The sequence below is a fragment of the Rosa rugosa genome, chromosome 7 (assembly GCF_958449725.1).
Source record: "Rosa rugosa chromosome 7, drRosRugo1.1, whole genome shotgun sequence".
NCBI classification, from domain to species: domain Eukaryota; kingdom Viridiplantae; phylum Streptophyta; class Magnoliopsida; order Rosales; family Rosaceae; genus Rosa; species Rosa rugosa.
In genome coordinates, this window is record NC_084826.1 from 10,412,165 (window position 1) to 10,438,143 (window position 25,979).

Below are 25,979 nucleotides of genomic sequence, written 5' to 3' on the forward strand. Positions count from 1 at the left end.
TGACTTCGCAACCTTACTTTGCTACGCAACCTTACCCACGACATCCCTGGCTGGATCTTCCACATGAAACCTTTCTCTATTTGCTCAACTCACGCGAAACCCCAACGGACTTTTACAATCGAAGTATTCAGTGGGACTCAAAATCGGGTCCAAGATCAGTGAGGACTTTGCCTTGGGCGAGAGATATTCATATGGAATGATGCTATTCTGCTTCTTGCGGAGGGCGTGAACGCGCTTGTTGTTGAGGCTGAGGACCGAGCGGAGGTACTGGGTCGGGTCGAAGTCGGGTTGATCGGAGTAGGGGATGAAAGCGGGGAGGGGGGCCATCGGGTTTGGAGATGAGTGAAGGGGGACAACAAGTCGTAAAGGGAGATGGGCTTGCTGGGTTCTTCGAAGCTGCCCATCGGTGCTGAGAGAGAGTCAGAGGAAGAAGAACATAAAAGACGATTTTGCATAAAGGTAATAGTTAGTATGGAGAACACGCAATTTTTATATTACGGATTTATCTATATTTCATAAAGGTAATAGTTAGTATGGAGACATAATACTATCAATATAAAAATAAATAACATAAAAAAGTAGACACTTTTAGTGCTCTTAAACTTCTTGCTGCATGCCTGTATTTTATTTCTCCACTATTATTCGGATGCATCGACAGTATTTTTAGTGGGATTCCAACCAAGGCCAGTATCCTTTCCGATTAGATCTTTCCATATTTTCCATTCTTTTTTCAGTAAATCCCACTTGTTCTTCAATTGTGATTTGTCATAATTATTTCCTGTCTCTGCATGAAAGTTTGCAACCAAACTAGCCCATCCTTCTTTATTAAAGTGAGTACCAGGCCTTTGTCCTTTTCCAACTTCCTTGATACATAAGTCACAAAATATAGCTACTGTTTGAGAATTCCAGCTAGTAGATTTAGTTCCAGTTTGCCCATTTTCAAGGTTGATGGTCTCTGTGCTATTATCACTAGTAATCTTCTTCCTTCCCATCTTTACTAAAGAAGAACAAAGTTTATACACCGATATACTATTTTCAAATTACATACACCGATATACAAAGCTCTATAAATATATATAAATGCTTAGAACTGTAGCCAACAGATTAAAAAACAAAACCAACGCCCATGTGAAAAGCTACTGTAAAACATCAATAATGTTGTTATGGTGATAACAGCAATAGCATATATTAGGAAGCATGAGCATAAAGTAAATAAGAACATGATTTATAACCTCCCAATTATAGTATTTACTTAATTATAAGCAATCATGTTGAGTCACATTCATCGAGCACAACACAATTGCATTTAGTTGTAACTAAAATTTCAGAAATTACAACACAACTATAAATAGCAGCAAGTCTAAAACTATTACATCAAAGCACAAACGTTGATAATCAATGAATGTCCAAACAAAACAAAAGAATCCTCACAAAGGGAGCCACCATTCTAGAATTCCTAATTGAATGTTTATAAAATAGTACCAACTCTTCTACTGAACACATTCTATTGTTTTATATCATGCTGCCTAAATACATGTATGCCTCCAATAAATTCATCAATGCCTTTAACAAGGCCGTAAAACATGACAAAGGCACAGAAACAATACGAACCCAAAACACCAAAACAAACAATACGAACCCAGAAAAAAAAAAAAAAAAAAAAGAGTGCTGGAGGTTTGATATCAATAAAACTTTGATTTAGTGTGAGTACTCAGAGAATACTACTTACCTATTTGCATAGAAATCACCTCTTCAAATTGGCACCTGCAATCAACCTTTTGCCCCTTCAATATATAAATAAATATATCAATTCACAAACAAGTTAATGCATCTAAATTCATCTAAGGCATTAGATAGGAACAGAGAGATAGCGACAGAGAGAGAGAACCTTAATGAAACGTGCTTGAGAATAACGCCAGAAGGAAGCTTGAGAAGAACTACAGAAGGAACAAAAACTCTGCAGAATTTATATAAGAGACAAACCCTAGAATTGAAAGAAGCTAGCGCGCCCAAATTTGAGGAGAAAACAGAGCAAGCGCGGGCAGATTTGAAGAGAAACCAGAGCAAGCGCGCGTAGATTTGAGGAGTTTGGTGCTGTCAATCATGAGTTTCAACGAGGGTGTTTTAGGATTTCAGAATAATTCATTTAAGTTAGCGCGTCTTCATAAGCGTTCCTTCAACGCCGGTAAGAATAAGCAAGTCGCGACCTGCTTTTAATATTTGAGGTTTTGTGCCGCAATTTTAGCAAAAAACTCAGGTTTGAAAAGTTTACCAAACGGGCTTAAAGCCCAAAATGTTAAAAATAAGTAGAAATTAATCCCAAACCACAATACCAAACGGAGCCCTAGTGGGCTGGCAATTTGGGCTGGGCTGTTGCCCTAGACCCAATTCTATGTTCTTTAGTTTTTGACTAAATTACAATAATTCCTTGTATTAGGAAGCTAAGCAATTTGTAAGTTGGATGTTAGCTTGCACACTAAACTCTGCTATGTTTTTGCACTAAATAGTTGAACCTCCTGGCGCACCACAATTGCGTGCATTGGCAAAAGGAGGCTCAATTCAAAAGTATTTTTTGTAAGCCTAGTTTCAAGTTTAGTTTGGGCAAGCTCTGGTTTACTTGAGCAAGATTTGTAACAGTGAATGGTACCGGGTGTCTTTATGGACCGTTTGTATGTGCCGTTCTGGCCGTTCTATCAATGGAATTTATTTGAACTCAAAAAAAAAAAAAAGGTTAAAATAGAAGGCACATATCATTAAATAAGAAGGTGGGCGTTATCGGATGGGCAGCAAACTTCTTCCGTAATTGTTTCAACTCCAAGATTTATTTATTTTCGTCAATTACCAAGTTAATCAACTAGTCAAAGGTTCATAGGATAATAGCTAAGAGAGAAAGAGCCTAAGACGTTATTTTGGTCAATTTATATTAACTTCTTTTTCTTTTGAAGTAGATTACTTACCTAATATTGTTTGGTACTTTAAATATCTCATTTAAATTATTGTATTTGCGGATTGACTGCAACTGTGTTTTTGCAACTATATTAGAGTAGCTGCATGTACTTGGTTATCCCTCAACGCTTCCAAATCCTCCTCCTGCTTATCATTTTTATTTTCTAACTGCGGCAGAAAATTAAGAGAGATCGATGTCTTCTACAAAAGCAAGATCAGAAACCATTCAAAATCACTTCAAATACCGGAACTTTTTAGTTTTCCCCACAAATGGTCTCTCTATGATCAGTCTAGCTCTTTGTTGCTCCATCGCTTCAATTTCACTCGTTTTCTACTCTGCTTTCTCTAATCAATCCCTTTCTTTCAATTCTCTAAACCACAAAATAGACGCCAATTGCTTCAACCCCCGCAAAGTTGATGGTTTCGAAAAGACAAACATATCCCACATTCTTTTTGGCATCGGGGGATCCAGGAATTTGTGGAATAAACGCATACACTACATTGAGCTGTGGTGGAAGCCTAGCATCACCCGCGGGTTCGTTTGGTTTGACCATAAACCCTTCTCTAACATGACGTGGACAGAGACCTTGCCACAGTACAAAGTCTCCAAGGACACATCACGGTTCAATTACACCTGCTGGTACGGCTCACGGTCTGCGATTCGCATGGCGAGAATCGTGAAGGAGAGTTTCGAGTTAGGGTTGGAGAATATAAGATGGTTCGTTATGGGAGACGATGACACGGTGTTCTTCACCGACAACTTAGTTACGGTGTTAGCGAAATACGACCACAATCAGATGTACTACATTGGCGCTAATTCCGAGAGTGTGGAACAAGATATGGAACACTCGTACGCTACGGCCTACGGTGGTGCTGGGTTTGCTATAAGCTACCCATTAGCGGTTGAGCTGGTTAGGATTTTGGACGGGTGTATTAATCGATATCATGAGTTTTACGGCTCAGATTCAAAGATCCAGGGTTGTTTGAGTGAGATTGGGGTGCCCTTGACAAAAGAGCTAGGGTTTCACCAAATGGATATACGAGGGCTTCCGTATGGTTTACTAGCGGCACACCCGGTGGCCCCATTAGTCTCACTTCACCACCTGGACGACGTCCTACCAATATTTCCGAGCCAAACCCGGATGGAGTCCTTGAAGAGGCTAATTAGCGGGTATGAAGTGGATCCGGGTCGGACCCTGCAGCACAGTTTTTGCTATGACCTGAGGCGTAATTGGTCGGTTTCAGTGTCATGGGGTTACACTGTGATGTTATATCCGTCGTTAGTGACCGCTAAGAAGCTGGAAACGGCATTTCAAACGTTCCTGACATGGGGAAGTCGGCATGGAGGACCTTTCACGTTTAACACCCGAACCGTGAGCTTGGATCCCTGTGAGAGTCCGCTGGTGTATTTATTGGATCGGGTTGAGAGCGTTGGTGGGGATGAGACCTTGACTACATATAACAGGTACTTGCCCTGGTGGAACAATCAAGGGGAATGCCGGCATTGTGATTGCACCCCTGCCTTGGCTGTTGAGTTTTTCAACGTTTCAGCTTCCAAGTTTAGCCCTGACTTGTGGAACAAGGTAAGCATATATCTATGGATGTCTTGTTAAATTTCAACTTGTTTCTATTCTCACTCTCGATGTGACATAACAAAGTAAGTCTGCAGAAATTAACTTAGGTTATGACTTGAATGGGCAGGGTCCACGTAGACAATGTTGCGAGATCATCAATGGCAGCGATGGAGTTAATAGCATGGTACAGGTCCAAATTAGAGACTGCATGCACTTTGAGAGTGTGACTCCTCCATAGAAGGCAAAACACAGGCTAATTCTAAGTCCTTGGGTCAGACAAATGGCGATGGGGACTCGAGTGGTGTTGAAATATGTTTCTGATCCTTGATTCATTCAGATTCATTTTGTGTAACAAATTGGAAAGATTTGGGCTAATGTAACCATCTGAAAAGATTTTAATTAAGGAGTTTTTTTTTTTCCCGTTAAAAATGGTGTGGGCCAATGTCCCAAAAATATTTGGGCCAGTTCCTAAATTTTGTTGGAAATTGCCAAGACACTCTTCAGGCCCATATTGAGTATACCATGTACAATCATGGGATGAACTGAGATCCTTTCTGACAATCTCCGTTCAGCTGCAGTTAAAATGGTCTTACCTTAATGCTAGTGGATTCAATGCTATCATCTGCTAGCTGTATTCTAATCTGAGGAATCGTTGCTGAGATGGGCTACATTAATCCTTTTCGTCTGTGTGTGCGCATGATAATCCTTGGGTCCATTGTTGGCATGGTGTATATCCTAGTATTAGCCCTTTTGGTGGGTTCTTTTTCTTAAACTTGAACCAACTTACTCACGAGTGATATATGTTACTTTTTTTTTTTTTGGACGTGAAAAGACATTCATTAAAGCCCAGAGGGCGAAAGAACAGACTAGACCCAACATACAAGGCCCAGCAAACAACAATCAAGCTTTCATAGTCAAAAGCCCATACTAAAGGCACGACTAGACAAGCTAACTAAGAAGACACAAGAAAAGCTACAGAAGAAACAACAACAACTATAAAAGAGAACGAAGGCCAGCAGTAGTCTACGGTCTCCCCCCAGCCATTGACGCCGGCGGAGGACAAGGTAATCCATCGCGTGAGAGAACATGAACCAGGGAAGACGGCGGCCTGTCAATCCAGACATCCGGGCACGTCTTCCTCACACTAAGCGACGCAATATGGTGGGCTGCGCAGTTTGCTTTTCTGGAAATCCACGACCATGAGAATAGCCTGCATGGGGGAGGAGCTGCTCGAATTCGAGTAATCACAGGGGATATTCGCCAATCCCTACCAGAATCGATACCGTTGATGTCTTTTACTAGCTCTTGGCAGTCCGATTCGATCTGTATAGGGAGATGAGTGTACTTCTGGGCAAGAGAGAGGGCAAGGATGGCAGCTTTTCCTTCAGCTTCAATTGCCGAATTTGACCGGCAATGATGAGATGCACCATCCACAAGAACTCCATTATCATTTCGCACAACAACACCGAGACCAGTCAGGTTAGATTTTCTATCCCAAGCTGCATCGAAGTTGATTTTGATGCCACCCAATGGTGGCTTTGTCCAAGTGGTGTTTGGATCATTGGGGTTGTGGTTTATGTTATGGGGATGAATTTGTGAATTGTGGGTTATTTGTGGTGGGTTTTGATTGTGGAGATGCAAGTGGGTTTGATGTGGATTGGCAAGATCAGAATTGGGATCAGCAGTGAGGTTATTGGTTTGGGTTGTTTGGGAGAGGTGGGATGAGTTTGGGAGAGAGCACGGATGGTCAGGGGCTTGTTGGTTTTGAGTGTTGGTGACACTGTGATTGGAGATAGGTTGCATAAGACGTGAGAAGAAGTGTGAAAGGTTGGCAATGTTTGGGTTTTGGGAGGAAAGAGTATGGTTTGGAGTGTGAGTGGGGAAAGGGGAGGTAGGAATAGGGACAGAAAGGGAGGGGGTACAATTAGAAATCATACCTGGCTCCAGCTGATGACCATGTTTCTTTGCTTTCAGGAACTCCAGGGCTGCTTTTTCTGCTCGAGATGCAATCATCATTGGATGAGTATTGGTTGCCTGATAGATAAATTGACATCTACTCTTCCACAGCTCCCAGAAGATGAAGGAAATGGTGGTAAGGCAACTTTTTTGAAGCTCCTTATGTGGGACTGCTAGCTTGAGAATTTGTTCAATCCATCTATCAACTGAGGTAATCTCTTGGACATTAATTTTCACTACTAGAAAAACACCATTTAAGGACACTGAAACTGTGTCCTTAAATACATACAAGGACTCTTTTTTTAAAGAGTCCTCTATCCAGCAGTCATTATAAGTCTCAAACAAGGACACTGAAAACGTGTCCTCTTTTCTATACGAGGACACAGTTTGTGTGTCCTTAAAACTCTAGATGCAGTGTCCTTAAATCCATAAGAGGACAGCTAAATTGCATCCTTATATCTTCTAATAGGTGTCCTCTATTCTATAGCAGGACACACAAACTGTGTCCTAAAAGCTCTGAAAATGGAGTCCTTAAAACCATAAGAGGACACAAAAAATACACTCATATGTGTCCTTAAAACTAAAACAGGACACTTAAAAGAGTCATAGAGGACGTTCAAAACGTGTCCTTAAAACTTGTACAAAAACCCAAAAAAAATAATAATAATTAATAATAAAAGGAAGCTTTCTCCAATTGTACACCCCTCAAAATACACCACCAAATGCAATATTAACTTAATCAAAATACATCATATGCAAACAAATTCATTGGAACTAGGAATAAACCACAACTTTCGCAAGAAAGGTGTCTCAAACTGAACAAAGAAACCATCATGTTGCCCATGTTTCCATTTCCTTGATCCTTGACCTTTCCAAACCTGCAAAATGCAATTGATCACTGAAATCTCTTTTTTAACTACAAATTCCATTTATTATTAAGTCATTATCCACCCTCTATTTAGATCATAGATTAGGCCCCACAAATATTAGTTGGATTTAGCAATTTGTAAGAACAGCTAGAGGTAGCGATTCTGTGATAGACCAATAACCATACACAAACTGCACAAAAAGAATCAACTTCTTGATTATGTCCATGCTAGACAACTTATTGGCCCATATGTAGTCTGAAACCAGTACAACATTTATATTAGGAAAGAAAATGCAACAACATTTATATCAGACAAGGACAACTTGAATTCTTGAACCCTCATAGAGATAAACTGTCCACATAGGCTACATGGAAGACTTTGGCACGTGCTACCAAACTTAAATGTTCATAAACTTCTTAACTATAAGCGACTTAAACAGATAATGATAAAAAATCCATGACAGAAACTTGTTGGCACACCTCAAAAGCATATGTGAGCTACATTATTCTGGGCCGTTGCAAGCATACAAGTTGGTAAATTACAAATGAAACAGAGACAGGTGCATTTTAGGAAAGTTTTGAATGCTATCATCTATCCAAAGTTTTATCATGTCACACATGATTTTTTTTTCACCTCAGATGATTGAATTTACGCCATTGTAAAACACAAGTGAAGGTATTTAAAAAAAAAAAAAACACACACACACACAAGTGAAGGTAAAAAATACCTGTGGGTAAGACATGATACTCTTGGGGGTCACCAAGCAAGATGCTCTGGAGAAAGAATCCTCAGCATACTGCCTAAGAAAAGGAAAACAATTTCTGTGCGTATCGGGTGATTCAAAGGCCTGAAACAACAGGCAAGCATTGATTAGGTAAGAAGTTTTCACGTGTTAGTATGGTTAACAAGCAAAAGGATATATTTGCAATGACATCCTAACACTCAATACCTTATCAATATTCACAACTGGAGCATATTTTTCAGTATCTGTTTTTTCGTTATCAAGGAGAAAGTAAACTCTAGCCTCCACTTTTGAAGTTTCGTGCCAGGATTTTACAACTGCCTCCATTGTCTCAACCAGAAAAGAAAACACATCTTCATGTTCTTCAGACCCACGCTTTCCAGACTGCAAAGAGAAAGAGTGACTTAATCCTTCTTATTAGCAGTGATTGAAACAATCCAACCGCAGGTGATCCATTTAGAATCTCTATATCTGTTTATAACAAACTTGCATTCTGTGCACTCCATCATATATGTTTATGCAATGTTTATGGTAACATAGTATACTATACTAACCTCTTATGCAAATATGAGCAATACCACATTTATGTTTTCACTTGCACGCCATGAAGATAGTGAAATCTGCACATTACAACATTGGATGATAATGCAGCAACAACTGAGAAGGATCCCCAGAAGATAAACTTTTACAGACCAGAGGCCCAAATGTTCAAAATCTAAAACTACGAAAATTAATCCATTAAAACTTACTTAAATGATTACTAGATAGTAAGAATAAGAATAACCTGAAATCATGGCCCAGATAACTCATCTTTGACTTGCCGTAGTCCTTTCCTCTAAGTGCTAGCACTGTAAAGCAGTTCAAACATTTACAATGCAGTAAATACAAAAAATTTGACAAAAACCAGCAACTCAAATTTGGCAGTAAGAAACCTCAGAACACCAAAAAAAAGGAAAACAATTCAACATATATATGTTCAGAAACTATATAGATGCAGAGGTGGGTTAGATAGTTTGAGATCAGAAACTACACTGAGGATCAAAAACTACATATACATAGGCGCAGAGCACAGTTCAACAACGATTTCCAAGCAATTACTATCAGATTTACAATTCTAGACTATCAAATATTGATTCTGTAGCAAAACTATGTAATGTCAAGACAGAATGAAAGAAATTTTGAGTTTTGCTGAAGACTTATTGCCTTGGTATTATCATTTTGTCTCTCTTCTCCTCCCTTTCTTCTTTGTTTCCCCAGGTTTTCTCAAACTACAGCAGCTATTAACCCACTGTGTTTTCTCCATTTATTCTGTTTCTTAAAAATTCTACGTTACTAATCTCGCCATAGCCATATGACACCCCATTGCTTTGTTGTACATAATATGTACAAATAAGCCAAATACAATCTTGTGTGAAAGAAGATCCAAATTAGCTAGCATGTGATTAAATATAGAACTATTTCTTTCCAGCCAAATAACCCATACAAAGGACAAGTCGCAAACTGAAAGAGAACAACTCCAAGAAAAGTCCCTACCACTCCAAACACATCTGTCAACAAATCCAAATTTTCCTAACTAAACTACAAATTTCAATAACCATCAGCTTATCTCCTTGCCAGGATAAACAAGTATAAATCCTGCTTTGGGTCATATCAAAAGCACAAACAGGTAAAGATTATACTGTTAATTGATGAAAGTCTTCCAAATCAACTTATTTAGCTGTATCGAAAATCCAATCAGTTACTTATCCTTCAAGAATACGGCAATCCTTATACATCCAAAGCCATTGTTATGCTGGAACTACAAAGTTGATTAAGATTACCTAAGAAAATATGAAATTCATCTCATTGTAGATAATATATCCATATTATACTATGAAGTTGTTTGTTTAGAGACCAGATCTACACTCTCCACATAAAGCTATTTACTTACCCTCCAGCAGTCACAGTAGCAGGCTGCCCAGTGGCATCATTCCTCTTGACGGCTTCAAAATTCAAAACTCATCCTGGTAATACTACTAGTAGATCTGCACATTGCCGGTAGTTATTAAATTTTTTTTGAAAAAAAAAAACCACAATTAAGTAGCAATAATAGTTCAAAATTCATAATTGAATTACTACACAATTAGCAAGAACCCTAATTTGACAAATAGTCACATTTATTAGCTCCAGCATTCTGTCAAGAAGATCATGATCTCTGCTCGAGGAGAGATTCCCAATCCAAGTGATAACAGATGTACCAGTTTATAGGATGTAACAATAGGAAGAGTTCAAAGAGCCTGAATCCTGAAACAGTACCACTTTATACTCAAATCATACAGGCATATGTAATTCAAATACTGGAGGATCAGAAGTCAAGAGACACACTTTCATTGACTAGAAGCTATTGTACATAAGTAAAAAGCTAAAACAAAATGGAATTACAGAAATTTTCATTATAAGATAAACTCTCAAGAGAGATTTAAGGCTTACTGTATCAACTTATATGGCCTGCATGTTATTAGGACTTGTCCCTTGAACACGAAAACGAGCTGTCTTGCTGTCATCATAAGTTTCATCTGCAATACCCTTTTCTACCACAAACTTCTTGTATCGTTGACTCCTGCCTCCCTACAAGAAAAGCAAAAAAATTTCAGAAGATGAGACACTATCAACATAAGATTAATCTGAAACAAAACCAACATTGCATTAGGAAAAGAAATATAAAAAAATAGAGAGGTGTAAACCTTAAAAACAATTAATGTCTGTAAAATTGAAAAAAATTAAGATGGCTCCTTGTTCTCCATAATTTGAGCCTGAAAACATAAGTCAGGGAAATCTAATTGGCATGAGTGATGCAGTTAAATGAAGAATTCAATCAACTATATGAACATGGAAACTGTGTATTAAACAAGCTATCTTAACAGAACTTACCACAACAGGATTCCCCTGCTTGACTCAACTATGGCATTCATATGAGAGATAGTATCTGTTCTATCTTCCTGCATGCAAAACAAATAACAATTAAAGAAGAAGATTGAAGTTCACTAAAGGCTACCAGAAGCTGGGTAGTTGCTTCAGATACATAGTAACTCGGAACTTAAACAGCTTTTCCCAGGTAAAGTAGTAATTTATATGGTCTTTTATTTTCTTCTTTTCCCTCCAGGATGTCATGACTAGAACTATGAATAAATCTCACAAAGCTACAACAACCTATCAATACCAATCATAACAGCCATGGTTACCAACTCACCATTACACTCCCACCACCAAGCCATGCATAAAATAGATTCTCATCCCTTTCGTTGCCAAGATATGTATATTGCAGAATGTAGCAATCCCCACTGAAAAGCTTTCTTTGTTCTGAGGCTGGAACAAGGGACAGTCTATCACCATCTACCCACCAAACCTGAAATGTTATAGATTGCATTAGCATAAAGGAACGCAAGCTTAATACACAGTTTAAATGAGTATGACATTTTCAGAAAAGGACAGACATACACAATATCAATTCACATCATTAATAATAGAATCGTAATTACCTCTCTTGGAAGAGCCCTCATGATAGTCAGATAGTCATATCCAAAACAACTCGAGCGCCTGCTGTTGGTTTTTCTTTGTCCACTTTACTGCAACAGCTAAGAAACCCACTGCCCAGAAACTACATCAACCAAGGGAGGTCAGGCAAGACGGGAGTGAAGAAGGCTTGGATGGAGAGGAGAGATTCGACGACGTACTGAGGCGGCGACGGCGAGGTCGGTGTGACGTAGGAGAGGAGCTTAAGGAGGTTGTTGATGTGGGTTCTGGAGGTTCGGAGGTCGGAGAGCCTAGTGGTTTTCTGCTTCTGCTTTCACACAGATCTGGTGAAAACAAGGGTTTGAGAGAAATAGGGACTTTCTAATCATCAACCAAAGCACACAGATCTGGCAAAGTGAGAAACAGATGAGAGAGAGTGAAAAATATGAGCTCCAATTTGGTGTGGTTTATTCGATGAGGAAGAGACGCGGATAAGAGAGAATGAGAGGGCAGTCAAAATATGTGTGGGAAATTTTCAACTTTTGGCGAAAAAAAGTGCGGGACTTGCGCCTGCTTTCTTTAGCTCGTCCTCTTAGGGTTATTAGGACACCTCGATAAAACTCTGTCCTTATAGGGTGTCCTAAAATGTGGTTTTTCTAGTAGTGTTTGTAATTTAATGAACAAGCAAACCAAGTGCATATAGCAATAGGGCATAGTAGGATGATGTGTTCAATTGTTTCCGGAGCTAGGCCACATTTTGGACAAATAGGGGAAGCAACAATCTTTCTCTTGAAAAGATTGTAGTAAGTAGAGATAGCATTGTTGACAGCTTGCCACAGAAAATGCTTGATCTTGGGGAGGGTTTGGATAGACCAAATAGTAGTCCAGACAACCTGGTTTACTCTGTGAGAGGAGTGGCTCATATATCCTGTGGGCTTGAACTTTAGAGAGTGGAAGAGATTATACCCTGATTTTACAGTGTAGGAGCCATTCTTTGTTGCGGGCCAAATTAATTTGTCTTCTACCAGGGTGTCACTGAACATCTGCATCTCGATCTCTTGCATGTCACTCTCTGTAATTAGGCCAAGAATTGGTTGTAGATTCCATGTAGAAGAATCCCAATCAATCAAGTTAGACACTTTGGTAGGCACAGAAGGAGAGATGGGCATAATGGGACGGATATAACCCAACTCAGAGTTCAAGATCCATTTGTCCTTCCAAATGTCAATGGAGCAACCATTGCCAACCATCCATCTAGCCCCTTCTTCAATAAGGGCTTTTCCTTCAAGTAAGCTGCTCCAGGCCCAAGAAGCTCTAGAACCTTTCCCTGCTTGTAGAACATCTGAATGGGGATAGTATATGCCTTTGATCATCTTTGCCCAAAAAGCGTGAGGTTCAGTATATAATCTCCAGATCTGCTTGGCTAGGAGTGCAGTGTTGAAATCTCCTAGGTTTCTGAAACCCATTCCTCCATTTAATTTTGGCAGCCCCAAGTATTCCCAGCTTTTCCAATGAATTTTGCTTTCCTCCTTCTTTTGACCCCACCAGAATTTTGCTATGACTGCATCAATTTCTTTACATAAAGTAGTAGGGAACTTGAAACAGTGCATTGGATAGTTGGGCACTGCCAATGCCACTGATTTAATCAAGACCTCTCTTCCGGCGGAAGATAAAGTCCCCATTTTCCAACCTTGCAACTTGTCCATGAGCCTATCCTTGATGAAAGACAAAGAAGCTTTCTTTGACCGACCCCACACTGTTGGGAGTCCAAGATAATTCCCTGGGTTAATAGTCAAGGGCACCTGAAGGATCTCTCTCAAACTTTCAATAAGATTTTCAGGAGTGTTTGGTGTACAATAAAGACTAGACTTTTCTAAGTTGACCCGCTGACCCGATGCCTCACAATAGAGGTTTATGATCCTCATTAACTCCTCACAGTCTTCATTTGTGGCCCTTATAAAAAATAGTGAATCATCTGCAAAAAAGAGATGGGTAAGGGGGGGGGGGTGAATCTGCTTAGGTAGATACCCTGAATAGTACCCTGATCACCAGCTTTTTGAAGGAGAGACGAGAAGACCTCCGTGGTGAAAAGGAAAAGATAAGGAGATATGGGGTCTCCTTGTCTTAATCCTCTTGAGGGTTTGAAGTACTCTCCAGTCTTTCCATTGATTGTTACCGCAAAGGTGACTGATCTGACACAACCCATAATCAAAGATACCCAACTTCTTCCAAAACCCAATTTCAGTAGAATAGCCTCAAGAAAGTCCCACTCAACCCTATCATAAGCTTTGCTCATGTCAAGCTTGAGTGCTAGCTCATGGAGTTCACCACTCTTTCTCAACTTTAAGTAGTGATAGGCTTCATGGGCAACTAGGATGTTATCTTGGATCTGACGGCCTGGTACAAAAGCTCCTTGAACTGGTGATATGATATCCGGGAGAATAAATTTGAGGCGGTTTGCCAAAATCTTGGACAGTATCTTGTAGGAATAATTGCACAAAGAGATAGGGCGAAATTGACTAACCGATTCCGGGTTTGGAACCTTTGGGATCAGTACAATGTTTGTGCGATTCAGGTCTTCAAGTATTTCACCCGTTCTGACAAATTCTTTCGCTGCCCTTTTAACAATCTCGTTCACATTCTTCCAAAATTTTTGGTAGAAAACGCCGTGAAAACCGTCTGGGCCTGGGGATTTATGAGCTCCCATCTGAAAGGTTGCATCCTTGATTTCTTCAATTGATATTGGCTGGGAGAGATTGTTGTTTGTATCCTCTGAAATGATTGGTCTTATTGCATCAAGAGCTTCAGTCCAATCTCTAGGCCCACTCCCTGTAAATAAATTCTGGAAATACCCCTCAAACTCCTCTCTAATATTCTCTTCCTTCTCCAGCCATGTGCTTTCACTATTCTTTAACTTTAACACCTTATTCCTTTGCCTACGATGGATGGTGGTGAGGTGGAAAAATCTTGAGTTGGAATCCCCTGTCTTCAGCCACTTAATTCTTGATCTCTGAGCCCAATATTTTTCCTCTTTGTCCCAAAGGGATGCAAGTTCGTCAGTGAGACTGCTAGCAAGCTTCCCCGCTTCCGGATCTGATCTTGTCTGTAGAACTTGAAGTTTCTCAATATTACATTCAATCTTTCTTCTGTTGTTTGAGAACTTCTTACTCCAGTGCCGTAAGGCCTTGCTACATTGAAAGAGATTTGTTGTCCACTGTTGTTGAGCAAAATTGTCTCCCATATGATTAGACCAAGCTTCCGATATAACTTCCCCACACTCTGGGTCCTCAATCCAACTAGGCTCAAATTTGAAAGGTTTTGGTCCTTTCACACTTGGAGGATCAGTATCAATGACTAAAGGGCAGTGATCAGAACCGATCATAGGAGAGTGGAAAACGCTTGAGGCAGGCCAACGCTCAATCCAACTCGCATTAACCACACTTCGGTCCAATCTGATTTTGATTAGACCCCCATTTGGCCAATTGTTGCTCCATGTGAATTGCTGCCCCTTGAATTGGATATCTATGAGATTGTTGGCTTGCATAAAGTCCCTTAAATATCTTCTCTTGCCCGGATTCCAAGGATTTCCTCCTTCTTTTTCATGGGGCCAAATGAATTCATTAAAATCTCCCGAACAAATCCAGGGTAGATCAATAGCTCCTTCTAGGTTCATTATACTATTCCAGAACAATGCTTTCTTCTCCTTCTTTGGTGGGCCATAAAACCAAGACATTCTGATACTGGACCCATCAGCTTTGAAGGTTGCAATTGTATCAATGAGGTTTGTAGATTTGGAGAGTACCTGAACTGAAACACAATCATTCCACCATAACGCCAATCCACCTCCAGTACCCACTGGGTTGACAGAGACTCCATGAGAAAATTTGCACTCCTTTCTCTTTTTTTTGAGTTTTTTCTTATTCATTCTAGTTTCTGAAAGAAAAACAAAGATAGGGCGGAATTTGAAAATTAGCTCCTTAAGAGCTTGGCTAGTCATGGCGCGCCCTAGCCCATGACAATTCCAAGAGAGTTGTATCATTGGGGCCCTGTGGCTGTCGGCCAGCCACCACCGCCTTGGAGGAGATCGCCTCCAACCGACTCATTAGCAAGAGAAACCCCTGAATCTGAATGCTGACCATTCGTATTGTTTTTGCTCACATGTTTGACAAAGCGTCTGGGTTTAGGACTTGTCTTGGGTTTTGTTTTGAGTTGCAGGTTCACTTGATTCCACAAACATGGGTCTCTTGGGGAGGAAAGTAGTGGGGTTGCTGTTTGGATGGGTTGACTCTATTGGATGGTGGAGGTAACGGGGCTCATTTGGGGAAATCACACGCTCAGGCGTAGAGTTTGTGAGATTGGCCATAATTGAGATCTTGGGGGGAAGTGGTATTGGACATGTTACTGTTGTATGGTAGTGTGGTTATATTGCTGGGACCAACTGAGGTTATTGGAGATTGCACATGGAAGAACGTAGGTGCTTGGAAATTTTGGCTCTCTAGCCCCACAAACTCATGTGCAATGGATGAGAGGTGTTGGGTAGTGATGGAGTGGTTTTTTGACTGGTTATTTTGGTGTAGTGGGTTAGGGAGAGGTAGACTGTAACTCTGTTGGTGATGGTGGTTCACGGGCTCCTGCCCGTTGGAGGGGCCTAGGGAGGTGTGATGCTCAGACTGTACCATTGAGGGATTCCATGTTGTCAAGTCACTGTTTCTGCCCTCTTTCATAAGCTGGCTATGATTTGGACTAGACACCCTCTGACTATTCTTGGTTTGTGGGCTTTGTCCGATCTCCAAGGTGTTTTCTGGTGTAATTCTTTGGCCTGCACTTCTCCTCCTTCTAGCTGGTCGGATCACTTGGTTGGCTTGTCCCGGTCGCCGGAATGCACTAGTTATCTTCCACTCCCCATAGACAATGCCTTCTGGCCTTGGTTCTTCACTGTTCGGGCAAGGGGTCTGGATGGTTTCAATGTGTCCAAGACGGCCACAGCAGAAACAGAATCGAGATAACTTTTCAAACTTAAATTCAACCCAGGAGGGACTTCCATCATCTCTTGGAAGAGTGAATCCAGTGGGTAATGGCCTCCTAGCATCAAGCACGACACGGACCCGAAGGAAGCAATAAGTACCTTCTCCACTTTCAAGCGGGTCGTCCATTTTGATGAACTCACCAAAGTGTTCCACCATCTCTTCTACATTTCTGACAGAGAACATATATGGGGGTACACCCCTCATCTGGATCCAAACCGCGATGTTGTTGGTGGGCAGCTCCTCAATGGCAAGGTGTTCAGGCCAATTTTGAATGTGGACTGAGTAACCCTTAATTGACCATGGTGAATTCTCCATTATATTTCTAGCTGCTTCCTCATTTCGAACAGTAACTGCAAACAGGCGGTCAGTGGGATCTCTCTCATCCCTGGCAGTGATTCCCACTTCGCCGAATGATGCCCAGGCTTTCTTCAACATGTCAATGGTTGTGGGTTTATGGGGGACTTTATCTGCAAATATTACAGCTGCAAGCCGAACCGATCGGTCCAAGGTTCGAAGGCAAAGTTTTTCTCTCATTCGGATAATGAGGTCTTGGGTATCTGGGTTTTCAGTTTCCATGGTTAAAATTGGGGAAGGTATTTTGGGTGGAGAATGGTGTAGGGCTGTGATGAGATGGAGAAATAGTAGAAATGTTGATGTTGTGGGTTTGAGCCGATGGGGGAGGGGGGTAATTAAAGACATTGGGGTTCTCACCTTGGCTTGGAGATACAGCAGTTCAAACAGGTTCAGCTGATCCTTGGGTAGAGTACTGAGTAGCTTCAGGCTGAGATGGTCAGCAACAAGTTTGCAATGTTTCACCAGAATAGCAAAGGCAAGGACTTACTTGCTTCTTTGATATGAGACTCAATTGTGCAGAATCAAGCAACAAGAACAGAGTAGTAGAAAGGGGAAAAGAATTAACTAATAGGCATTGGCGGGGCAGATGGGATTTATGGGTAGACAATAAGGACTAGCTCGAAAGCATTGATGAGATGTTGAGAGAAGCTTTTGATTAGATGGTGGGAGGATTCTGGAGGTGGTTATGATAATTGAATGGTCTGGGGATGAAACGAAGGGGGGGCAAGACGGAAGTGACTAAGCTGGGAAGGTGGTTGGGCTAATTGAATTTGGGTGGTTGAGGGAATAATTCTGGATTCGGTGCTAAATTAATGAGGGAGATGATCTCACCGGGGCTGAGACTAGCTCAGGGGATGCTCACAAAGGAGGAGGAACAGAGACAAGCTCAGGAAAGAATATTTTTGAACGTTGTCATCCCACTCAGATTATATATATATATGTTACTGGTATTGGAAGTAATAAGATGTATGTACTAGAGAGTTACCTCCAGGGGGCGGATTACAAGTTAACATTTCTGATTTGGAAAAAAGATTCTAGCTAGTATGCAGTATGCTCATTGAGGTATATATACCGAAAGCAAATCAACATTTCAGATTTCAGATTTGATATAATTAAGACAACATAACATAAAAATAATTGACTGATAGATCGATAATTCCAAATTAAAATTTGAAGAAAAACTTTTTTTTTTTTTGTTAATTTAGGGGTGGTTGTCCTATACATGAATTTGAGCAAGAACTAGGCTACAACCAAAATAAATAATGGAGCTTAATTAGATTGTTCATGAAAATTAGGGGGTTTCGAGGCTTCCATACCTAACTTTAGTTCGTCCTTTTGATTACCTCAAAATCCAAAAAGAGCGTGAAAATTAAGTAGTGTGAGTATGATCAAGGTAATCAGATTTTAGATACTCTTGCTACTTTGGTTGTTCTTCAAATGGTCTAGTAGACCGGAACTTGGCTTCACCCTTTGGTCTTGGTTTTTTTTTTTTTTTTTTTTTGATCAAATAAGAACTTCATTAATAATGAACTGCTTACAACGAGTTATAGGCGACATCTCGAACCCAGAAATGGCCTCTAGACTTCACACTGGAACTCTATAATGACTGACTCTAAACTTGCACTACAACTGTATGACAAAGACAAACGCGCAGGAGCAGTGACCCCTTAACATCTCACCTCTTGTCCAGCCAGTAATAACTCTAAGACTAGACAACTCACTTGTGTCGACATTAAACTCACCAACCAGAATCCTCCTGACCAGCATTTGATTGACCAAGTCAACACTCGTTGTGACCTAAACTCAATCAAATGGATTACCGGACATTCAGACATGGCACTAAAAAAGCCAACACCATCACCTCCCTATTGTCAACACCATCCATCCACCACTGCTCCAAAACGCCATCGCCTCCGACCCGATCCCAGACAGGAAGGACCCACTAGAAGGCCAAGGATGATTGTCTATGCCAGACTTTTTCGCCACCGCTGCTGACCCAACTCCAGAACAGGAACGACCCCCAAGACTGCGAAATAGAAGATTGTCTCTGCCACACCTTTAGTAGTGTCTTATTACCAAAAAAACCAAACCCTAAAACACTAGTGACAGCCAATCCCGCCACCATGGCAAACCCGATCTTATTGGCAACAAAACAACTTAAAAAACAACATTAAATAAAAAGATAACCAGGGCAGGGCCCAAAATTGAGCCCAAACCCCACATCCAGCCCAAGTAGGGGAGGGCCCAGCCCAGTTCCTGCACAGCCCCCCATCTTCGTCCCCCCATTCCTGACGTGCCACCACCTGCGACGAACATCCACCGTCAGCGCGCCCCGAAACCAGTTGTCTCGCACCATCGCCGACCATCCACCAACCCGGTCGCGCCACCGCCAGAAATCCACAGCCCACACCCCAATCCAGAAGTCCACCCAACCCAGATCGAGTCGAGGACTCGTAGCGCCAACCCAGAATTGATCGACAATCCACCACCATCTCTGACCATCCAGGACTCGACCCGCCACAAATCCCATCTCCTTCGCCCTCTTCATCCCCAGACGTGCCGCCCAACCAACCCACAACTTCCACCTGTAAGTACTGAACCACCACCCCCCAGCAACTCTGATCTCCCCTACCACCAGCCATCAAACTCAACGATCAAGAACTAAGCCACCCCGATAGAAGGGACCACGCGCGATTACCCAGCAACAAGGCCCGTCCGACGACAACGTCCGTTGACGCGCCGCCGGACGGAGGTAAGAGAGTTTTTTTGAAAACCCTAGCAGAGAGTTTTCTTTTTTACTTCATCAATCTTGACTCCTTTAAACTTAACCGGTAGTAGAATTATATGGTTCCCCAATCTGTAATTTTCTTATTTCATTTTTTTTTTTTTTTGCTGTCTGGTTCTTATTTATATTTGAATAAATTTCCTCTTTGGAGGTTCACCAGAAGAGAGAGAGAGAGAGAGAGAGAGAGAGAGAGAGAGAGAGAGAGAGAGAGAGAGAGAGAGAGAGAGAGAGAGGCATATTTACTTACATCTTTATTGCTATAAAGGGAAGTTGTAATTTGGTATCAAAAATGAGGCATATTTAGTTTTTACTTACATCTTTATTGCTATAAAGGGAAGTTGTAATTTGGTATCAAAAATTTTACCAAATTTTAAAATGCCTGCAATAGCCTTTAGAATAAAAATAAGGGTCGACATTGACCCAAAGCACCAAAATGGGCTAAATTAACTCACTCATCCCAACAACAAATTTTTATTCTCACTTACCCAGTTTAAAGCAAAATGACAGTTTTGCCCCTGACTTAATTAAGAAACTACATTTTATACCACTCTATCATCTCTCTCTTTCCGGCACGACTCTCTTTTTCTATCTCTTCCCAGTCCGACTCTCTCTCTGTCTCTATCTCTCTCTCTCTCTACCAACGCACGGCTTTCAGCTCTGGTCTCTGATCTAGATGGCCGGCGGCGAGACGAGGTCGATGAAGGTGATACGGCGGTGAGTTCGTGCAGATTGGAGAACCGGTTTAAACAAAGTTGTGCTCCTACTTCAACGGCTGTTCGCCGGAAGGATGGCGGTAATCGTGACGGCCTTTGATGAAGGGACACGTGAGTGGCGGTACGGGCACTGCTTGGTGACCGGAGTAGCCAAGTACCCGAGCAAGGTGATCTAGAAGGAGGTGATGCTCGCGGGCTACAGCCTTGACATCGATGCATTGCATTCACACGACAAGAATGTCACAACTGCCAAGGAGATCAAGGCCAGATTGGAGGACCGGTTCAAGAGTGGCAAGAACCAATGGTTCTTTACCAAGCTTAGTTTTGAGCATTTGACCCTTTTGTTTTCAATTATTTCGAATTGAGTTTTTCTCTGAAAGTTTTTATTTGTTCAATCACAGCATTTGTGTTCTGTGCATTACTGAAAATTTTGAGGATCATTGATAGTTTTAGTTTTTTTTTTTTGGCAAAATACACAAATACTCCAATTTGGCTTCTCTTCTTTCTTTTGGCAATTGAATAATATGGAACATGTATGGTATATATCTTTATCAAGGTCAATTGAATAATATGGACTCAATTTTGAGGGCAATTAAATTTTTATTGGGGGTAATAAAGTTTTATTGGGGGGCAATAAATGTCTATTGGGGGGCTGTAAATGATTTGAATTGATGTAATCTACTCTTTTTTCTTTAATCAAAGTTTTATTTGTCTAATTTTAGAGAGATTAGTTCTCATTCCGGGAGGCAATAAATCTCTCCGACCCCCTATGAGATCTCTGACGATCTCTTTGGGGACTTCAAGTGAGGTTTCATAAATTTTTATTGCCCCCCAATAAAGATCTATTGGGGAGGGGGGAACGGGAAGGCAATAAACCTCTCCGATGACCTCTGGCTAGGTTTTTAGAGAAATCCGGTGGGCGGTTGGCGACCACCGACCGGACTCCGGCGAAGTATTCTGTGGTCTCTCTCTCGAGAGCTCTCTATGTAACAAATGGATGAGGGCAAAATACTCCCCCCCCCCCCCCCCCCCCCCCAAAAAAAAAAAAACTTAATTGGGCAGTAGGGAAAACCTTATTAGTGTCATATAGTCACGCGTAAACCACTTCACTGGGACAGGGCTTTACCTTCTGATCTCCTCATTACGATGAAGCTAAATATGAAGACAATGCTACCAAGACCACCAGTGATATTGATGCATCTCAGTATGAATATCAGATCACAAATTACTGATACATATTTATTATTTTCATAGTGTGATTAATATTTTCATGCTTGTCTCAAGACTACGGAACTGAACCAGTTTTTACCTTCGAAGTAGCTCCATCTTGCTCCAGTTTCATATTTTGATTACCACTTTCACTTTTACGCCTCCCAGGTCGCAGTCCAAGTTTACAACAGGTATTCAACGGACACTGGACAAGCAATTGAAGCGTGTCTTATCACATGAAGCCAAAGGGGGTATTGACGGTGAAACCTTTTCCATACTGTTTACCCATTTTTGTTTTTGTTTCTTCTATTTTCTTTACCTTGAATTTTGAATAGAATTTTACTTTCCAAGCTGACATGAAATGATTTTTCTTAACTAATAACTCAAGGATTAAATGATTTTTCAAAAGGAAGAGACTTAATTGGTTTTTATGTCCAGTGTCCAGTTAGAGTTTTGAAGTTTTGGGCATATATGTTCTGGCTCTGCTTGCATATGGAGCAAGGGGATGGAGCATTGGATGTGCCAGAATGAGAAGACCTGGAGTATGTTATTGATATGTTTACATGTCAATAACATAACGGAATAGCTTCTAACTAGAATCTTTTTTACTATACAACTACTATCAACTATGTATAAAACAGATTATCGATTTAACATGAAAACAATGTTAAATTCAATTTCCCATCAGGGAATTGCTAAAAGCATCCTTGACGATGTAAAATGCCTCTCTAGACAGACCATGAAGCAAGTAACATGAACTTGCAATGTTACCATATCTAATTTTGGATCTGAAAAGAAGAGAGTTCTGAGCCATACAGGAAGCAATATCTTACCCTCTAATGACTTATTCCAACTTCGTAAGGCTTGCGAAGAAGTTAGAACAAGTCATTTTCTAACATTCTCTCAAAGTTGCTACTTGTACAGTTCAAGGAATTCAAAGAATTGACTATTGCAGATTCATATTTAATTGCATGAAAAATGGATTGAATTTACAGAATTCAATTGCCACGAGTTACACGGACAGTTATCAACCCTTCAAATATGGGATATAGGGTTCTATAGACGTTATGACTGATCAATCCTTCCAATATAACGTATACGTCCTTATATTCTCTGTCCCAAAAATCTCATCAGCCTTCTGCAGTGGCTCCTGAAATGTTCCAGTTATTTACAGATAAGTAACAGTCACTAAATCAACTGGAAAATAGCACCACAATTTGAGCTCAAAGAGAAAGAGCTTGTACCTCTTTTTTTGCTCGTGGGCGTTTAGTTTCTTAACATTTGCCAAAAAGGCATCAAGCTGCTGACAAGACAAATGACTCCTGGCAATAAGTGCACAAGATCAGAAAGTCAGAAAAATTAAAGCATCCACTGGTCATGCAACAAATTACAAGCAGATATTGAACTCTCTTATTTGACTTTCCAGGAAACTAACTAATCTGTAATTTGAAAGAACCAGAATATGTGTTCTCCAGTAGCTAGCAACTGACAGGATCACAGGAACAAATACCAGCAAAAAGTACATAAGGATGTGAGCAAACTGGAACATTTACAATTTCCCAATGGCCCCTAACCCACTAACCAAGAGTGAAGCCGTCATGCCGTACTTAAATGAACTGTAGTGCCATCCTCAGTGGTGGAGATACCGACTCAAACCATCAAACTTGAATGATGTAGTGCTGGCTGCACATGCTGTCTCAGCATATGCAAACTACTCTAATGGGTCAAAGACCCTATTTTTAAGGGTATAAGTTCTGCACTAAAGAGGAAATTTTAAATGATCAAAAGGCGCCTATAGGGATCTAATATGTTTGACACCTTAACCTTCCTTTCAGCATGTAAAGTACCCAATGCCTTAAGGATACTATTTAGAGGTTAGGCAGAAAAAATTAACTCGAAATTGTGTATGGAATTGAAAACAAGTGTATCTTTTCACAGACTCTAAAACATTTTCAATCATACTGCATGCCTAAAGCCTTAAACATTTTCCAAACAGAGGGTGTCTGTTTTCAAGAGATGAGTACCAACCCATCACTAAATTCTATAGCAAGACATTATTACATGGAGGCCAATTTCTCTCCAGTCTTGACATGTAGATAACATCTCAACTTATGACTCGAAGACACTACGGGGAATATTTCAGGGAGGTTCTTTTTCTCTTGAATTTCAACACTGTCAATAGAGCAAAAGATGTATCTCCAAAGACAAACATCAAAAGGAGACAGATGATTAAGTAATTTGGCCCTGAACACTGAGCTTAAAAGGATTGCATCCTCACTACCATGAAACAACAATATAACCAAAACAAAGGTTTATACTACTTATAGTCCAAAAATAGAAATGAGATACACGTGGCACTAAGAATGCAAGAGTGAAGTATACGAAGGCGAGCACTAAATATGGTATTCAAAACAAATAGGATACTAGAAAGTAATAAGTTATTAACCATGTGTTCTATATAACCGAATGATATGCCCTAATGAATGTGAGTTAATAGGATCGTCATAGGCTCTTCCACATCGATCCTTATGAACTCCTAATTTTGATAGAACTACATCTTTCAACATTTCCACAAGCTAAACACTTTGTTAACAAAATAAACCAAAAGTTCAGTTAATGTCTGCAGAATCCATTATATGATTATATGCTTGGCAAAAAGAAATAAGATATAATGGAATAATCCTAGAATTAGAGCCAGAGATAGTAAAACACAATCAAACTGTAAAATCCGTCTGTCACCATCACCACCTGCTGATGTAGTTAGTTATTTACTTCTTTTTCTAGGATCCTCCCGTCACTTTTCACCGAACCAGTCCGATATCTTTGAACAAATTTAGGACCTTAATTCACATAGCAAGACAAACCATGTATAAACTAACAAATATGTAAAACATAAAAGCTTCTGAGCTCCATAGAACATGTTCTAACCTTAGCAGGCATAGGCAGTTTTAAGCTCAGGTTTTGCATTATGATGGACTTCAAGTCCAAGTTAGAGCTTGCTGAATAAATCTGTTGGTGGCTCCTTCATAAACCTCTCACAGACTTTAATTCCCGTGGACTTGGTAGTCTGCTTTCCTGTCTGACACTTGGGATAACACCAGGTCCTTCTTTACTTGATAATGTCTTCTTTTTAAGAGAGAGTACTTTGCATTTATCACTTTTGGCAGAGGCGGAGTTTGGTCCTCTAATCTCTGTGGAAAACACAATCAACATGTAAAACCCGTCACCATCACCACCTGAACCGAAGTCAGATTCCATTTTTCACAATCATAGTTCACTAACTGAGCTCAAACCAGCCTCAAAATCATTTTCAGAATCAAAATGCACACACTCAATTCGATTAAAACCTAACATGCAATCACATTAAAACCTAACATGCAACCACAAAATGATTCTTGTATGCAAGATTCTAAATATCATGAGTTCATGACAATTATGCAAGGCGTACTATTACTAAAGGAACATTTTTTATTATTAAGTAGATAAGAGCCTTGACATTATTAAGGATAACAGAACTTCACTTAATTGGCAAACTCTGCATAACCAGAGAACCTAACAACCTCGCTAAACAAAATGAGAAAAAATTTCTACTTTTTTCCTAGACTAGCAGAGTCACAGTACTCCCAGTGTGAACCAGTTCAATTCAGTGAATATAACAACATAAACAACAAATCACCACACTGCTACGTAGTACACTAGCTCAGTTAGAAAGTTGGAATATATAGAACGTCAGAAAGAAAGTCTGCAACTTTGAGTTCAAACCGGATTAAAGCACACAGTGCGCTCAACACTACCATTTTCTATTTTTGGAAATTCTACAAGATTTTCTCCCCCACGAAAAAGATCATCCACTGGATTTTCCAAACAATCAGCAATTGTTTTAATAAACATTAAACAACCAGCAATTGCAGTAACGAAGCATCGATTGTTTCAATTCCAAACAATCAGCAGCTGCAGAAATTCAAACATGGATTTCACATACCCAATCAATAAGAAACAATAATTTCAGAAAACCTAATCAGTTAATCCCATGAATAGACCCATTGAAAGAATGGAGTTGTATGTCAAATTTTATTCACCTAACAAGAAATCATCTGGATAAAATAAAATCGAATCAAATTTAAACCCAAAAGCAAACGACTTGCAGCCGAATTTGAGCTTTATGGGCTGAATGCTAAGAAGATCTCCGGATTCGGTATTGAATTGGGAACTCGGGAAGATCGATCTCAATAACCACGTGCATGCACTGGTCGGGGTAATTTTTGTTTTTACTGAGCATTGCTTTTTTGGTTCTTCGTTTCAGTTTTCTTCA

General features: G+C 40.3%; 3 protein-coding genes and 1 long non-coding RNA gene across 5 annotated transcripts; 1 reads left to right on the forward strand and 3 right to left on the reverse strand.

Annotated features, from left to right (window-relative positions):
* Positions 1 to 638: 638 nt before the first annotated feature.
* Positions 639 to 992, reverse strand: LOC133722811 (L10-interacting MYB domain-containing protein-like). The gene has a single exon (XM_062149676.1). It carries the CDS (start codon positions 990 to 992, stop codon positions 639 to 641), a length of 354 nt encoding a protein of 117 aa, XP_062005660.1.
* Positions 993 to 3,140: 2,148 nt separating this feature from the next.
* Positions 3,141 to 4,758, forward strand: LOC133722812 (uncharacterized). Its single transcript, XM_062149677.1, has 2 exons — positions 3,141 to 4,529; positions 4,648 to 4,758. The coding sequence occupies exons 1-2, from the start codon at positions 3,141 to 3,143 to the stop codon at positions 4,756 to 4,758; spliced, it is 1,500 nt and encodes a 499-aa protein (XP_062005661.1).
* Positions 4,759 to 15,900: 11,142 nt separating this feature from the next.
* Positions 15,901 to 17,499, reverse strand: LOC133720076 (uncharacterized). The gene has a single exon (XM_062146263.1). The coding sequence runs from the start codon at positions 17,303 to 17,305 to the stop codon at positions 15,914 to 15,916; it is 1,392 nt and encodes a 463-aa protein (XP_062002247.1). The 5' UTR covers positions 17,306 to 17,499; the 3' UTR covers positions 15,901 to 15,913.
* Positions 17,500 to 22,128: 4,629 nt separating this feature from the next.
* On the reverse strand, positions 22,129 to 25,970 carry LOC133721744 (uncharacterized). 2 transcript variants are annotated; one of them, XR_009852327.1, is made up of 4 exons: positions 25,747 to 25,970; positions 24,596 to 24,858; positions 22,912 to 22,989; positions 22,146 to 22,817 (listed from the first exon to the last, which is right to left on the reverse strand). It is a non-coding gene; the product is annotated as an uncharacterized LOC133721744 (long non-coding RNA). The 2 variants fall into 2 exon arrangements; XR_009852326.1 differs by having other exon boundaries at positions 22,129 to 22,817; positions 24,596 to 25,970.
* Positions 25,971 to 25,979: the final 9 nt, after the last annotated feature.

What these genes read in the sequence shown, in the direction of transcription:
- LOC133722811 (XM_062149676.1), bottom strand. Translation starts at nt 992, where the DNA reads ATGGGAAGGAAGAAGATTACTAGTGATAATAGCACAGAGACCATCAAC.
- LOC133722812 (XM_062149677.1), top strand. Translation starts at nt 3,141, where the DNA reads ATGTCTTCTACAAAAGCAAGATCAGAAACCATTCAAAATCACTTCAAA. An exon ending in GCCCTGACTTGTGGAACAAG is followed by an intron (nt 4,530 to 4,647) that starts GTAAGCATATAT and finishes TTGAATGGGCAG; the next exon opens with GGTCCACGTAGACAATGTTG.
- LOC133720076 (XM_062146263.1), bottom strand. Translation starts at nt 17,305, where the DNA reads ATGTCTTTAATTACCCCCCTCCCCCATCGGCTCAAACCCACAACATCA.